A 15,904-nucleotide genomic window follows, 5' to 3' on the forward strand; every position below is an offset into this window, starting at 1 on the left:
TTTTTTGTTTTCGTTTTGTTTTGTTTTCTGAGTAATGAAAATGTTCTAAAATTCACTGCTGTGATGGATGCACAACTATGTGATGATACTGCAAGCCACTGATTGTATACTTTGGATGGATTATATGATGTGTGAATATAGCTCAATAAGATTTCATTTAAAAATGTATGAGCTTTAGGTGCACAGGTAGTTCAGAGGTTAGAATGCCCTCAATCTTGGGGTTTGTTCATATGAAACTTATCCCCACAAAGGATAGGCTAAGCCTATATAAAATTAGGCCTATGAGTCACCCCCAGAGAGCATCTTTTGTTTTTGTTGCTTAGATGGGGCCTCTCTCTCTCAGCTAACATGACAAGCAAACTCACTGCCCTCCCCCTGTCTACATGGGACATGACTCCCAGGGGTGTGGACCTTCCTGGCAACATGGGACATAAATCCTAGAATGAGCTGGGACTCAGCATCAAGGGATTGAGAAAACCTTCTCAACTAAAAGGGGGAAGAGAGAAATGAGACAAAATAAAGTGTCAATGGCTGAGAGATTTCAGAGTCGAGAGGTTATCCTGAAGGTTATTCTTATGCATTATATAGATATTACCTTTTTAGTTAAGGTATGTTGGAGAGGCTGTCGGGAAGTGTCTGAAACTGTAGGGCTGTGATCCTGAAGCCATGTTTCTTGAAGATGATCATATGATATAGCTTTCACAATGTAACCGTGAGATTGTGAATACCCTGTGTCTGATGCTCCTTTTATCTATGGTATGGACAGATGAGTAAAACATGTAGATTAAAAATAAATAAGCTTCCAGGCCAAGATGGCAGCTTAGCAACGTGCGCGTTTTAGTTCATCCTCCAGAACTACTACTAAATAACCAGAAACAGTACAGAACAGCTCCTGGGGCCACATCAGTGACCGGACACACAGTGTACCCCAGTCTGGACCAGCTGGACCGCTGCAAACCTCCCAAGAACTGTTGAGTTCCCCAAGCTGCAGCGGCCGGTGCCCCTCCCCCACAGGCTGCTTCCCAGAGGGGAAAGGAAAGAGACTTTAACAGCAGCAGAGGCTGAGCCCAACCAAACACCAACTGTGGCATTAATCAACAAATTCTGACTACTAAAAATAGGCCCCCAGCTCAGGTGAACCTGGTCAAAGCAGAGGTCACTCATTTTTGCACCAGCGCCAAGGGGGCAGGGCTGAGAGAAAAAGGGGAAAAAAAGAAGGAAACAGATTTTTGTAGCTGTGTTTCTACAAAGGGTTGACTGCCTTTGGATTCAGCCGCAGGACTTCTTAGGCTGCAACTGCCCCAGGTATAGGCAGAAGTGAGCTCTTTTGGGGGCTTGTCTGGAGCCTGTGCCTTCCCCAGGGGAGGGGTTTAGCCCAACTCAGGTGGAATCCCTCCCTCAAGGAATTTAGACACCAGGGCTTAGTAATTTGAAGCCATTAAAACCAGCCCACAACCTCTCCTCTGTCTCCACCAAGCCCCCAGCAGGGAGAGTCCGCCAAAGTTAAAGATATTGCATCATCGTATGGTGGTGGGACCTGCAGGCAGACAAGTACCACATACTGGGCAGGATAATAAAAATAGAGCCCAGAGACTTCACAGGAAAGTCTGTCAACCTGCAGGGTCTCACCCGCAGGGAAAACCGACGCAGGTGATTCTTTCCTCCTGATAGGAGGCCAGTTTGGTCTGGGAAAATCCAGTTGGGGTCTATAATACCTACAAAAACCCTCCTGGGTGGGTGGGGGGGGCACCATACAAGCAGGGTAAGAAACAAGAAAACAAGAACTGAAAAATTCTCTCTGTTAAACAAAACCTAAGCTAGAGGTCCAGAAAAAGCTGAACTGAATGTCAAAGAACAGAGAGACAACAAATTCATCCAGCAAGAAAACCCTAGGTGAAAGAAGTGAAAGCAATCTCCAGAATAAACTAATTAAGGTAATTAAATGCCTATACACCAGCAAAAAATAACATATCACACCAGAAAAATTGAAGATATGGCCCAGTCAAAGGAACAAACCAACAATTCAAATGACATACAGGAGCTGAAACAATTAATTCAGAATATACGAACAGACATGGAAAACCTCATCAAAAACCAAATTAATGAATTGAGGGAGGATATAAAGAAGGCAATGAATGAACAAAAAGAAGAAACTGAAAGTCTGAAAAAACAAATCACAGAACTTATGGAATGAAAGGCACAGTAGAAGAGATGAAAAAAAACAATGTAAACCTACAATGGTAGATTTCGAGAGGCAGAACATAGGATTAGTGAACTGGAGGACAGAACATCTGAAATCCGACAAGAAAAAGAAAATACGGGGGAAAAATGTAAAAACAGGAGCAGGGACTCAGGGAATTGAAGGACAATATGAAGCGCACAAATATATGTGTTGTGGGTGTCCCAGAAGGAGAACAGAAGGGAAAAGGAGGAGAAAAACTAATGGAGGAAATTATCACTGAAAATTTCCCAACTCTTTTGAAAGACTTAAAATTAAAGATCCAAGAAGTACAGTGTACCCCAAAGAGAACAGATCCAAATAGATGTACTCCAAGACATTTACTAATCAGAATGTCAGAGGACAAAGAGAAAGAGAGAATCTTGAAAGAAGCAAGAGAAAAGCAATCCATCACATACAAGGGAAGCCCAATAAGACTATGTGCAGATCTCTCAGCAGAAACCATGGAGGCGAGAAGACAGTGAGATAATATATTTAAATTATTAAAAGAGAAAAACTGCCAACCAAGAATTCTATATCCAGCAAAATTGTCCTTCAAAATGAGGGAGAAATTAAAACATTTTGAGACAAAAAATCACTGAGAGAATTTGTGACAAAGAGACCAGCTCTGCAAGAAATACTAAAGGAAGCACTAGAGACAGATATGAAGGCAGAAGAGAGAGGTGTGGAGAATAGTGTAGAAAGGAAGACTATGAGTAAAGGTAAAAAGAAGGAAAATTAGAAGGACATATAAAAGCCAAAAGGCAAAATGGTAGAGGAGGGTATTGCCCAGGCAGTAATAACACTGAATGTTGATGGATTAAGCTTCCCAATCGGGGGACATGGACTGGCAGAATGGATTAGGGAATGGGACCCATCTATATGCTGTCTCTACTCAAAGGACATGAGGGCAAGAATACAAACAGACATTTGCACACCAATGTTTATAGCAGCATTATTTACAATTACCAAGAGATGGAAACAGCCAAAATGTCCATCAACAGACTGGTGGCTAAACAAACTGTGGTTATACATATGATGGAATATTATGCAGCTGTAAGACAGAATAAAGTTATGAAGTATGTAACAACATGGATGGACCTTAAGGACATTATGCTGAGTGAGATTAGCCAGAAACAAAAGGATAAATACTATATGGTCTCACTGATATGAACTGACATTAGTGAATAAATTTGGAGAATTTCATTGGTAACAGAGACCATCAGGAGATAGAAATAGGGTAAGATATTGGGTAACTGGAACTGAAGGGATACAGATTGTGCAACAAGACTGAATATAAAAAGTCAGAAATGGACAACACAATACTACCTAACTGTAATACAATTATGTTAAAACACTAAATGAAGCTGAATATGAGAATAATAGAGAGAGGAGGGCTGGGGGCACAAATGAAATCAGAAAGAAAGACGATAAAGATTGAGATGGTATAATCTAGGATTGTCTAGAGTGTATAATGACAGTGACTAAATGTACAAATTTAAAAAATGTTTTTGCATGAGGAAGAACAAAGGAATGTCATTACTGCAGGGTGCTGAAAATAGATGGTAATTAATATTTTAAAATTTCAACCTATGTGTGAGACTAAAGCAAAAAATGTTTATTTGGTACAAAATTTATATTTTGACTAGTGCATTTCCTAATATAACTTATGTAGATAGCTTGGTTGAACAACATAAGTACATGGAACCTTGGGTAGGACATGAGATTTTGTTGGTTTGTCCAGAGTGATGCCCCGATGAATCCCAGAGTAATTTGATCAGTGAGTGGAAAAGTATTTGCAAAGTCCCCTTCGGGGAATGGTGAGAAAGGGGAAAAATTCAACCTCCCCAAGTTGAATTCTTGATATTCTCACAAGCAGTGTGGACAACCAAAGCTATAGGCTGAGCCCCCAGTCTTGGGGTTTGTTCATATGAAACTTAACCCCACAAAGGATAGGTCAAGCCTACTTAAAATTAGGCCTAATTGTCACCCCCAAGAGAACCTCTTTTGTTGCTCAGATGTGGTCTCTCTCTCCAGCCAACACAACAAGCAAACTCACTGCCCTCCCCCTGTCTACATGGGACATGACTCCCAGGGGTGTGGACCTTCCTGGCAAAGTGAGACAGAATTCCTAGAATGAGCTGGGATTCAGCATCAAGGGATTGAGAAAACCCCTAGAATGAGCTGAGACTCAGCATCAAGGGATTGAGAAAACCTTCTCGACCAAAAGGGGGAAGAGTGAAATGAGACAAAATAAAGTCAATGGCTGAGACATTCTAAACAGAGTCGAGAGGTTATCCTGCAGCTTATTCTTAAGTATTAAGTAGATATCACCTTGTTATCCAAGAGGAAATGGAGAGGCTGGGGGGAACTGCCTGAAAATGTAGAGCTGTGTTCCAGTAGCCATATTTCTTGATGATGATTGGTAATGATATAGCTTTCACAATGTGACTGTGTGATTGTGAAAACCTTGTGTCTGATGCTCTTTTTATCTACCTTGTCAACAGATGAGTAGAACATATAGAATAAAAATAAATAATAGGGGAATGAATGTTAAAATAAATTCAGTTTGAAATGCTAGTGATCAGTGAAAGGGAGGACTAAGGGGTATGGTATGTGTAATTTTTTTTTCTGTTTTTGTTTTATTTTTCTGTTGTCTTTTTCTTTTTCTGAATTGATGCAATTGTTCTAAGAAATGATCATGATAATGAATATGCAACTATGTGATCATATTGTGAATTACCGATTATATATGTAGAATGGAATGATCACATATTAAGAATGTTTCTTTTCTGTAATTTAAAAATTAATTAATAAATAAATAAATAAATAATGGTGGAACAAATGTTAAAGTAAATTTATTAAACTGAAATGCTAGTGATCAATAAAAGGGAGTGGTAAGGGGTATAGAAAAAAATAGGGGAAACAAAGGCTAAAATATATTGGGTAGATGGAAATACTAGCAGTCAATGAGAGGGAGGGGTAAGGGGTATGGTATGTATGAGTTTTTTTCTTTACTTTTTATTTCTTTTTCTGAATTGATGCAAATGTTCTAAGAAATGATCACAGTGATAATATTGTCAGTTTTTGAATATATACCAAGAATGAATGATCATATAGTAAGAATGTTCGTGTTTGTATGTTGTTATGTTTAAAAAAAAAAAAAGTATGAGCTTGGAACTACTTGCTGAAGAGTGCTTTGAAAATTACTGCTTTTTCCTTTCTTTGCTTTGTAGGTTGCATTATATAATTTTAAAAAGTTAAAAAAAAAAAAAAACTAAACTAAAGCTAGGGTCTTCCAAAATGCATTGAAGTCAATAAAGTAAAAAAAAAAATGTATGAGTTTGGGTGGGAAAGGGTAATTCAGTGGGAGAATTCTCACCTGCCATGTGGGAGACTCAGGTTCAATTTCCGATCCTTGCACTTCCCAAAAAACAAACCAACAAAGAAAAATTCAACAAATAGTGCTGCAGTAACAGGATACTCACATGGAAAAAATAATGAAATGTGACCCCACCATACAGCATACAAAAAAAATGTATGAGCAAGGATATTCAATGCAGTTCTGTTGGTTAAAGTTAAAAATTGGAACTAAACTACATGCCTGTCAATAGAAGACTGGTATGTTTATTCTACATTCAAACTATGGACACTATACAATTATTTAAAAGAATGAGATAACTAAACAAAAGAACAAGATAAGTCCAAATTATTGAAGTGAGAACATACTCGGGATGTATTTTGAGTTAAAAAAAAGCAAATGGCATTATAGAGCTATAATTTTACATCACTGGTCTATAAAAAAGTATGAAGACTAAAGCCAATCTGATAGCAGAGACCACTGGTAGGGTGGAGTGAGATTTGGGGGTTTTTATTTTTTTTCTTACACATCTCTATATTACTGTTGCTGTTGCTTATCAACTAGCATAAATTGCTCTTAAAACTTTTAAGGTAATTTTTAAAAGAGGGAAAAGAACACTCAGAAACTAGGAGTGAGGGGTGGAAGGGATATGTACAGTCACTCGCTCTCTACCCTACCTCTGCAGGACAGCTCTGAAGGCATTTGTTCCAGTTTGCTGGCTGCCAGAATGCAATATACCAGAAACGGAATGGCTTTTAAAAACAGGAATTTAATGAGTTGCTAAATGAGTTACAATTCTAAGGCTGAGAAAATGTCCCAATTAAAACAAGTCTACAGATATGTCCAATCAAAGGTATCCAGGGAAAGATGCCTTGGTTCAAGAAGGCCAATGAAGTTCAGGGTTTCCCACTCAAGTGAGAAGGCACATGGCAAACACAGTCAGGGTTTCTCTCTCATCTTGAAAGGCATGTGGCGAACACGGTGTCATCTGCTAGCTTTCTCTCCTGGCTTCCTGTTTCATGATGCTCCCTGGGAGGCGTTTTCCTTCTTCATATCCAAAGGTCGCTGGCTGGTGGACTCTGCTTCTCATGGCTACGTCATTCTGCTCTGCTCTCATTCTCCAAAATGTTTTCTCTTTTATAGAATTTCAGAAACAAATCAAGACCCACCCAAATGGGTGGAGACACACCTCCACTCAATCCAGTTTCACAACCACTCTTGATTAAATCACATCTCCAGGGAATGATCTAAATATAGTTTCAAACATACAATGCTGAATAGGGATTAGAAGAAGCAGCTGCCTTTACAAAATGGGATTAGGATTAAAGCATGATTTTTCTAGGGTACATACATCATTTCAAACCAGCACAGCATTGTTACCCTTGTCCTCAAGTCTCCGAAACCCTAGAACCCTACAGGAAGAAGAAAGAACAGAAATAGACTAATCCTCACTCACATGTCCTATATGATACCTTCCCAGGTAACACCAGCCAGGAAGGACACTGCTCACCTCCCTAGGCAACTTGGCACCCCTTCCCCAGGCCCAAGCGCAGGGACCCCCAGGCTTATGGACACTGCATTCCCAGCCCTATTCTGATCACTCCCTCCCTGGCTCACATCCCAGAAAGAACTGAGCAAGGCCAACCTTCTCCACCGATGCCGTGGAGTACTGCAATACCGTCTTCTTCCGGCTACATTTTTTTATCTTTTCCGCCTCTCCGGGAACTGACTGTCTGACATAGCGGATGCTTGGCTTCCTGGAACCGCCAGCACTGAGAGGTTTCTGGAAAGCAAAATTGGCCTCCCAAGTCACAATGAGAGTGGGTGTCTACCCACCCCATAGAGAAAGAGAAAACCAAAGCAATCAGTGAAAGAGTAGCCACTCAGTATTTAACAACATCCTGTAAAAAGTCTCCAGTAGATTCTGGGTCTTAAAACAACTTGATGCTAGAAAAGGTCCATTTTAAGTTACCAGCAGTTTCTGCTCTGTAGGTCAGAGATCTGGGTTTACTTTGGAGAAAAAAACATTCTTTGGGGCAGGCCATGGTGGCTCAGCAGGCCGAGATCTCTCCTGCCATGCCGGAGGCCCAAGTTTGATTCCTGGTGCCTGCCCATGCAAAAAACAAAAACTTTTTTGATCCTGGAAAAGACCATGCTTCTCTCCAAGATTTGAATGCAATATCATAACATAACCCTGATACTTCAGACTAAGATAATATGAGTGCCTTATAGTAATATAAATTGTTGACATATTATAGCAGAATTATGTCTTAGCAGATTATATTAAATCTGCCTCTAGATTGCCCTATGCCTGAGAATTCGCATGTTTTGAGAAGGCAGTGTTTAGTTCCCAGGAATGGAAATCAGACTTTGATTGCTTAAACCACCCAACTGGCTCCTCTACAACCCCTCAAGAGGGATCACTGTACTCCCCAGCCATTTCCTGCAAAGAGGAAGAAAGTAGGTCTACCTGCTCTTTCCCTCTATGCTCCTCAAAACATAACTGTCAATCATCCTTGGAATGGCTAATACTAGGGCAGAAATGAAGGCCCCAGAGGAGGAGAAAAGTGGTTTGCCTTACCTGGGCCTCCCATTGGTATCTGTGTCTGGGAAGGTAAGGCCTGTTGCGAGTAGGTAGGTGCCCCATATAGCTCACTTCTGCACCTGGGTGGCCAGGGCCAGAGCCAAGTGACTTGAGCTTGAGGACTGAGACAGCAGCCTAGGATCTAACATCTAGTTTTAAATCCTCTGGGCTGTGTTCCCTTTGGGTCCTGCCCAAAACATAAGACTTCTCAGGCATAGGGCAATCTAGAGGCAGATCTAATATAATCTGCTAAGACATAATTCTGCTATAATATGTCGACAATTTACATTACTATAAGGCACTCATTATCTTAGTCTGAAGTATCAGGGTTATGTTATGATATTATATTCAAATCTTGGAGAGAAGCATGGTCTTTTCCAGGACTAAAAAAGTTTTTGTTTTTTGCATGGGCAGGCACCAGATATTTGAGCCTGTACTCTGTGCTCTGGAAAGGGACCTACCCAGGCTAAGGGCAGCAGAGTGGGTTAGATACAGGGGGAGGTGCTGCTGTCAGGCCAAAAGCAGGGTGGTACTCTGCCAAGCCTGCAGTGCTCAAGGCAAGTGAGTTGATGGGCCCTAAAGGCATTCTGGGAAAAGGTCATTCAAATAAGAAAACAAACAAATGAGGTTGGCCTAAGCATAAGGGTGATCACCTGATCTGGCATTATCTCCCACCTGCTCTGGCCAAAGTCTGTCAGATTCGTTTTCTCTTGAGTGTCTCATCACTGGGGGGGCTGACACCAGATTCTGCCTCAGGCTGGCATTGGCCACAGTCCTGGCACTGGAGCCAGAGAGCTTGTGGGGCTGCCTGTATGCCCATTTCTCCTCCGTCATAAAGCATCTGCTGGACAGGTAGCCCTCTGTTTCTTCCACCTGCAACAGGGTGAGGGCAGCCCTTGAGGTTTGCAATGTCCCAGAGGAACTGCAGAGCCTCGCTGACCCAATGCCAACAGGTTAGGGCCTTTCAGCCACCTCACGGTTTGCTTCCCAAAAACTGAACAACCTCAGAAGCATTCAAACCAGAGTTTATTAATCCCATCCCTGGGCTGACTGCTAATGTACTGAGTATCCACAGGCAGGGCACATATCCTGGGAGGGACTCATCTGTAAAATAGGCAGTGGCTTTCAAATATTTTTTAAGTTGCTTTTAATCTTAAGGGAAGCTCCAAAATATAAAATAGATAAAAACTGAGCTGAGTGAAGCCCTACCCACTGGAGTTTCCTTGCCCCTGCTACTGCAGAAGCCTTCAAGCATCTCTACCCAATCTGGTTTGAAAACTTGCGATGATGTGACCCATAAAAACTCTTTCTAGCTTTAGGCTACTAAAATATGGTAATTCAGAGGCTGCATGGATTATGTAAATCCCTGCTATGTAAATCCCTGCTAAGTGAGCATAATGAGCTTCGAGTAGTAATGGGTAAAAGTGATGGATTAAAATATAAACCATCTTCAAGGAGTCTGTAATCTACTAGAGAAGACTGGACTAGCAAGCATCCCAGGCTCTGGTTTCAAACTGCCTGGATTTAGATCCTGACTAACATTTCTTGTCTGTGTGTCCTTAGGCAAGCTGCTTAACCTCTCTGTACCTCAGCTTTCTCATCTGTCAAATGAGGATAATTGTAGAAGCTATCACACAACATTGCTGTGAGACTTAACTAGATTGCACTAACAAAAGTGGAGGCCCAGGGCTACTATTGTTTATTGTTAAAAACCTAAAATAATTCCTTAAAGCCTTCCAGTCTCCTCCAAGGAGGCTCTCTCCTTGAAAGAGTTATCTGCTTCCTCACTCATGCCCCCATGGTGAGGAGCTACCACTGTGCTCACTAATGCATGTTAAGTATTGCCACCAGCCCTGCCCCCCAAGACAGCCCTTTGATGGCAGAGTCCACAAACTATTCATGTCTATAGCCCTCTGACCCCAGTCCTGATCCTGCATCCCTCTACCACCAGGGCTCAGCAGGAGCCCAGTGATTGAAGGTTCTGGTGAGGGACAAGGAATAAACCAAGAAGACTTTACACAAGTTCAGAGTTGGAGCTGGGGCTCTCCTCCCCACTCCAGAACATGATACCTCCATCCCCTCTACTTCCCAGGTGCCCCTACTGCCTTCTGTGTGATTCTGGCCCACAACTGAGAGAAAGGTGAGAAGACCATACCCTCCTGGGCTGTGAGGGCAAGGGGCTCTTGGAGGCATTGAAATTTAAGATTGGTTTGAGCCAACTGACATTCCAGAAGAGGATATCTCCATTGTAGGAGGAGGTCCCAAGGAACTGGTTCTGGTACTTGGCCATGCTCAGGACATCCTCACTGTGGAAGATCGGACAGTGAAAGCACGAGAGCACCGGCTTGATCTTGTGGAACCTGTGCACATAGCCAGAGACAAGGGGGTTGAATGCTCAGAGGTTAATACTCTACTGGGGGGAACCCTGAGACCTTTAGGATGCTAGGGAGCAGACTCAAACAAGGACACTCTCAAATGTCAAAGCAGGGTGGAAGCCTTGCCCCACTGACCTCACTTACTAAGCATCTACTACATGCCTACCAGAAAGACTTTGTCCTTGGGTCTCTGCTTGGGTAAAGATTAACGTTTTTATAAAGGGAAACTATGGCCTAAAGAGGAAGGGCCTCTACATATATTCCCTCTACCTGGAATGCTCATCCCATCCCAAGTTCTTTGCTGCCCCACTGAGATCCCATCTGCCCACTCTTCATATCTCACTCCATCTGCAACATCTTCAGCAGAGCCTTTTCTGAACTTCTCTCAAAAACAAATCAAGTTTTCATTTCCTCCCTCCATAGGAGTCTATGCTTTCTTTTTTTCACAGTGCTTACCATACTTCATAATTCACTGCCTTTCCCAATGAACTTAACTCCAGGGCAGGGACTCCTTCACTCCTATGTATACCCATACCCACACCTAGCCCAAAGCTAGAGCATATCAGCCTCAATGAATGATGTATGAATAAATGGAGGGGCAGATGAAGCCTGAACCTTTCCCACCACTAATTTCCTGCTTGATGTCCCAACCACCAGGAAAGCAAGAAATGAAGAAGCCATTGGGAGTAAAGAGAACAGTGAGCTGCCCCTATCTACTCACCACACATTTTCACTACTCACATGAAATAAGTGATTCTCTTACTCCATCCTGTCACATAGAATACTTTGTTCATATGGATAATCCCACTAATCTGAGAAAGATTAAAGGAAATAGAACTCTTAAATCTCCTCAGAGAAAATGGCTCTGAGTCCCAAATGTCTTCCTAAAGGTAACAGGCAAGAAATCAAAACACTCAATAACAATTAAGAATTTCCTATAGTTGGCACCACTATATATATTTCAGGTTGCTCTCATATACCATTATCTCATTTGATGAATTTAAAAGAGACAGAAGAGGTATCCATTATACAGAGAGGGAAACTAGAGAACAGATAAGCGACCTGGCTAAGGTCAAATAGTTTCTCAGTAGAAACTGGACCAGTACTCATTTTTCTAGTTTCTTGGCCAAATGCTCCTTTGGTTGAAGGATTGTGTCCTTTAAAGTTTACATTTGCACACTGGTGTTTGTGGCAACAATGTTTGAGGTTTGCAATGGATGGAGGTGGCCTAAGGGTACAAAGACTGAGGGAAGGAAGGGAGAACTGTGGTGTATACATACAGAGGCTTACAGAGCAGCTGCAAGAAGGAACAGAAGTTGTGAGGTATGATGAATGAAATGGCAGAAACAAAAAGGCAAATATTGTGATGCCTCACTCATATGCACTACCTATAATGTACAAACTTGGTGAAGTCGAGAGCATGGATTATCAGGTTGGAACCTATTGTAAAGGCCTAGATTATAGCTCTTATATAGCAGTCACATATATTCAAGAGTTGTAATTGTTATTTCTAAATTCTGAGATACTGAGCTATTTGTACATAACATGGTTGTTCCCAGAAACTTCAGGTATTTCTGTGACACCTGAGACTGAGAGTTAGAGCACTGAAGCTATGAAAGTCAGCAGTACCCCATACAGGAACTGTTTAAAAAGTTGAAAAGTGATCAGACTTCAACTAGAGATATGAATTAAGCTGATCTGGATAGGACTAAGGTAAATCAGAATAGAGGGTAAAGGATGATATGGCCCATATTTTAAATCTTCAACTTCTGTGAGAGACCAAAGGGAGAGATGTTTATTTGGTGCAAAATTTGTATTTTGGGTAGCATATTATCTATTTTAACTTGTATGTCAATTTACTTGAATACCATAAGTACATGGAATCTTGAATACAGTATGAGATCCTGTTGGTTTGTACAAGTTAGTGTGATGTCCTGATATATCCCAGAGTAATTTCTACAGTGAATAAAGAAGTATTTGCAAAGTCCTCTTGAGAGACTGGGGAGAAAGGGGAAATACTCAAGTTCCCCATTTGGGGAATTACTGATATTCTCACAAATAGTGGGTACAACCAAATTAATAGGCTGAACCCTCGATCTTGAGGTTCGCCCCTATAAAACTTATTCCTGTAAGGGGAAGCTAAGCCTATTGATGATTATGCCTAAGAGTCACCCCCAGAGAAACTCTTTTGTTGCTCAAATGTGGCCTCTCTAAATCAACTCAGAAGGTGAACTCACTGCCCTCTCTGCTACGTGGCACATGACTCCCAGGGGTATATAAATCGCCCTAACAACACGGGACAGAACTATTGAGATGAGCCAGGACCTGGCATCATGGGATTGAGAAAGTCTTCATGACCAAAAAGGGGAAGAGAAAAAAAAGGGGGGGGGGGGGAGAGAGAAATGAGACAAAGTCTCAGTGGCTGAAAGATTTCAAACAGAGTTGAGAGGTTATCCTGGAGGTTATTCTCATGCATTATATAGATATCCCTTGTTAGTTTATGGTGTATTGGAGTGGCTGGAGAGAATTACCTGAAACTGTTGAACTGTATTCCAGTAGTTTTGATTCTTGAAGATGATTGTATAACAATATAGCTTTTTAATGTGACCATGAGATTATGAAAAACTTGTGTCTGATGCTCCTTTTACCCAGGGTATGGACAGACAAGTAAAAAAAAATAAGGATTAAAAATAAATAAATAATAGGGGGAATAAAGGATAAAATAAATTGGGTAGATAGAAATACTAGTGGTCAGTGAGAGGAGGGGTAAGGGGTATGATATATATGAGTTTTTATTTTTTATTTCTTTCTCTGGAGTAATGCAAATGTTCTAAAAAATGATCACAGTGATGAACGCACAACTATGTCATGATATTGTGAGCCACTGATTGTACAACATGTATGGACTGCATGTGTGGGAAGACTTCTCATTAAAAATATTTTTAAAAATAAATCAATAAAGGATTGTGTCACAGGGACAAAATAATGGGCCCAAATTCCAAAATGGGGCTGCTGATTTTGCTCTATGCAACATCCACAGACTGTCCCCATAATCCTGTCAGACATTTCCCAAATCAGGGGAAAAGTAGGTCACCCTAAATCACCTGACCCCACCACTAGAAATGCAATCCAAAGTGCCAACATGTGGAATAAGAAATGCTACCAAATCCGAAAATTTATATTTTGACTAGTGCATTTCCCTACATAACTTATGTAGACAGCTTAATTGAACACCATAAGTACATGGAACCTTGAGTAGGACATGGGATTTTGTTGGTTTGTCCAGAGTGATTTTCCAATAAATCCCAGAGTGATTTGAAAAGTGAATAAAAAAGTATTTGCAAAGTCCCCTTCGGGGAATGGTGAGAAAGTGGGAAAATTCAACCTCCCCAAGTTGAATTCTTGATATTCTTACAAGCAGTGCAGACAACCAAAGCTATAGGCTGAGCCCCCAGTCTTGGGGTTTGTTCATATGAAACTTAACCCCACAAAGGATAGGTCAAGCCTACTTAAAATTAGGCCTAATTGTCACCCCCAAGAGAACCTCTTTTGTTACTCAGATGTGGTCTTTCTCTCCAGCCAACACAACAAGCAAGCTCACTGCTCTTCCCCTGTCTATGTGGGACATGACTCCCAGGGGTGTGGACCTTCCTGGCAAAGTGGAACAGAAATCCTAGAATGAGCTGGGATTCAGCATCAAGGGATTGAGAAAACCCCTAGAATGAGCTGAGACTCAGCATCAAGGGATTGAGAAAACCTTCTCAACCAAAAGGGGGAAGAGTGAAATGAGACAAAATAAAGTATCAATGACTGAGAGATTCCAAACAGAGTCGAGAGGTTATCCTGGGGGTTATTCTTATGCATTAAATAGATATCACCTTGTTAGTCAAGATGTAATGGAGAGGTTGAAGGGAACTGCCTGAAAATGTAGAGCAGTGTTCCAGTAGCCATTTTTCTTGAAGATGATTGTATAATGATATAGCTTTCACAATGTGACTGTGTGATTGTGAAAATCTTGTGATGCTCCTTTTATCTACCTTATCAACAGATGAGTAAAACATATGGAATAAAAATAAATAATAGGAGGAACAAATGTTAAAATAAATTTAGATTGAAATGCTAGTGATTGATGAAAGGGAGGGGTAAGGGGTATGGAATGTATGAATTTTTTTCTGTTGTCTTTTTATTTCTTTTTCTGAATAGATGCAAATGTTCCAAGAAATGATCATGATGATGAATATGCAACTATGTGATGATATTGTGAATTACTGATTATATATGTGGAACGGAATAATCAAAAGTTAAGAATGTTTGCATTTGGTGTTTTTTGGTATTTTTTAAAAAAATTTAAAACAAAAAAAAAAAAGAAAGAAAGAAATGCCACCAAATCCAAAGACAATATTAACTGACATTTGTGGAAAGCTTAGTGCTGCCTATCTTCATTTTATGCCTAAGAAACCAAAGGCTCATGGGGCATTGAGCCCACAGTCTGACTCCAGAGCCCAAACTCTTTGATGACTCTGCAGTACATCCTTTCAGGAAGGCATCTAATAGTGCATCCTATGGTCCTGGGAGCTGTAATTTACTTCTCAATTGAACCTCCTTAGCTCCAGCTAACAAACCAGACTAACCTCCAACTGGTCATGTTTGGGGAAGGTCAGCAGGCAGTCACCAATATTGTAGTTCCACATCGTAATTGTGCCATCACGCAAACCTGTGAGCAGGCACCGCTCCGACTCATCCAGGGCCATGGCGGTCAGCTCCACATTCTGGGCGTTCACCACAGAGAACTGCATCATCCTCCTGCCTGTCACGATGTCCCAAACACTCACCATGCCCTTCAGGCTGCCACTCACCACCTGTGGGAGAGCACAGACAACTGGGGGCTCCTGGAGAGGCCAGTACCCTCTCTCTCCAGCCAGTCATGGCTGAAGCTAACCCAGCCCCCGCCTTCATGCAATGAGAAACAGACTTTTTTTTTTTAATTATTATTATTATTTTTTTTAAACGTAACACATACAAAACCAAACATTCTTACCATATGATCATTTCATTCTTGGTATATAATCAATAACTCACAATATCATCACATAGTTGTATATTCATCACCATGATCATTTCTTAGAACATTTGCATCAATTCAGAAAAAGAAATAAAAAGAAAAAAGGAAAAAAACTCACACATACCACACCCCTTACCCCTCCCTCTCATTGATCGTTAGTATTTCCATCTATCCAATATATTTTAGCCTTTTTTCCCCCTATTTTTTGAGAAACAGACTTTCAAGTCACTCTAGTAAAAAGGCCTTCCTCTGTATCATGGGGCAGTGCAACCTGACACTTCTCTTTAGAAGGAAGCAGTTTGGT

The 15,904-nt window shown here is 41.1% G+C and overlaps 1 protein-coding gene across 6 annotated transcripts in view; it reads right to left on the reverse strand.

The window, feature by feature from the left end:
- Positions 1–15,904, reverse strand: part of EFCAB8 (EF-hand calcium binding domain 8) — a 145,344-nt gene that overhangs the window by 65,463 nt on the left and 63,977 nt on the right. For 5 of the 6 annotated variants that reach the window (XM_077111401.1, XM_077111409.1, XM_077111390.1 and 2 more), the window contains 5 exons: positions 15,170–15,397; positions 11,280–11,350; positions 10,319–10,523; positions 8,839–9,036; positions 7,225–7,362 (listed from right to left, as the gene is read on the reverse strand). In XM_077111401.1, the coding sequence (XP_076967516.1) occupies positions 7,225–7,362; positions 8,839–9,036; positions 10,319–10,523; positions 11,280–11,350; positions 15,170–15,397 (840 nt within the window). Of the gene's footprint in view, positions 1–7,224; positions 7,363–8,838; positions 9,037–10,265; positions 10,524–11,279; positions 11,351–15,169; positions 15,398–15,904 lie in introns of all 6 variants that reach the window. The other variant, XM_077111428.1, reaches the window with a different exon arrangement.

The sequence above is a fragment of the Tamandua tetradactyla genome, chromosome 1, assembly GCF_023851605.1.
Source record: "Tamandua tetradactyla isolate mTamTet1 chromosome 1, mTamTet1.pri, whole genome shotgun sequence".
NCBI lineage: Eukaryota > Metazoa > Chordata > Mammalia > Pilosa > Myrmecophagidae > Tamandua > Tamandua tetradactyla.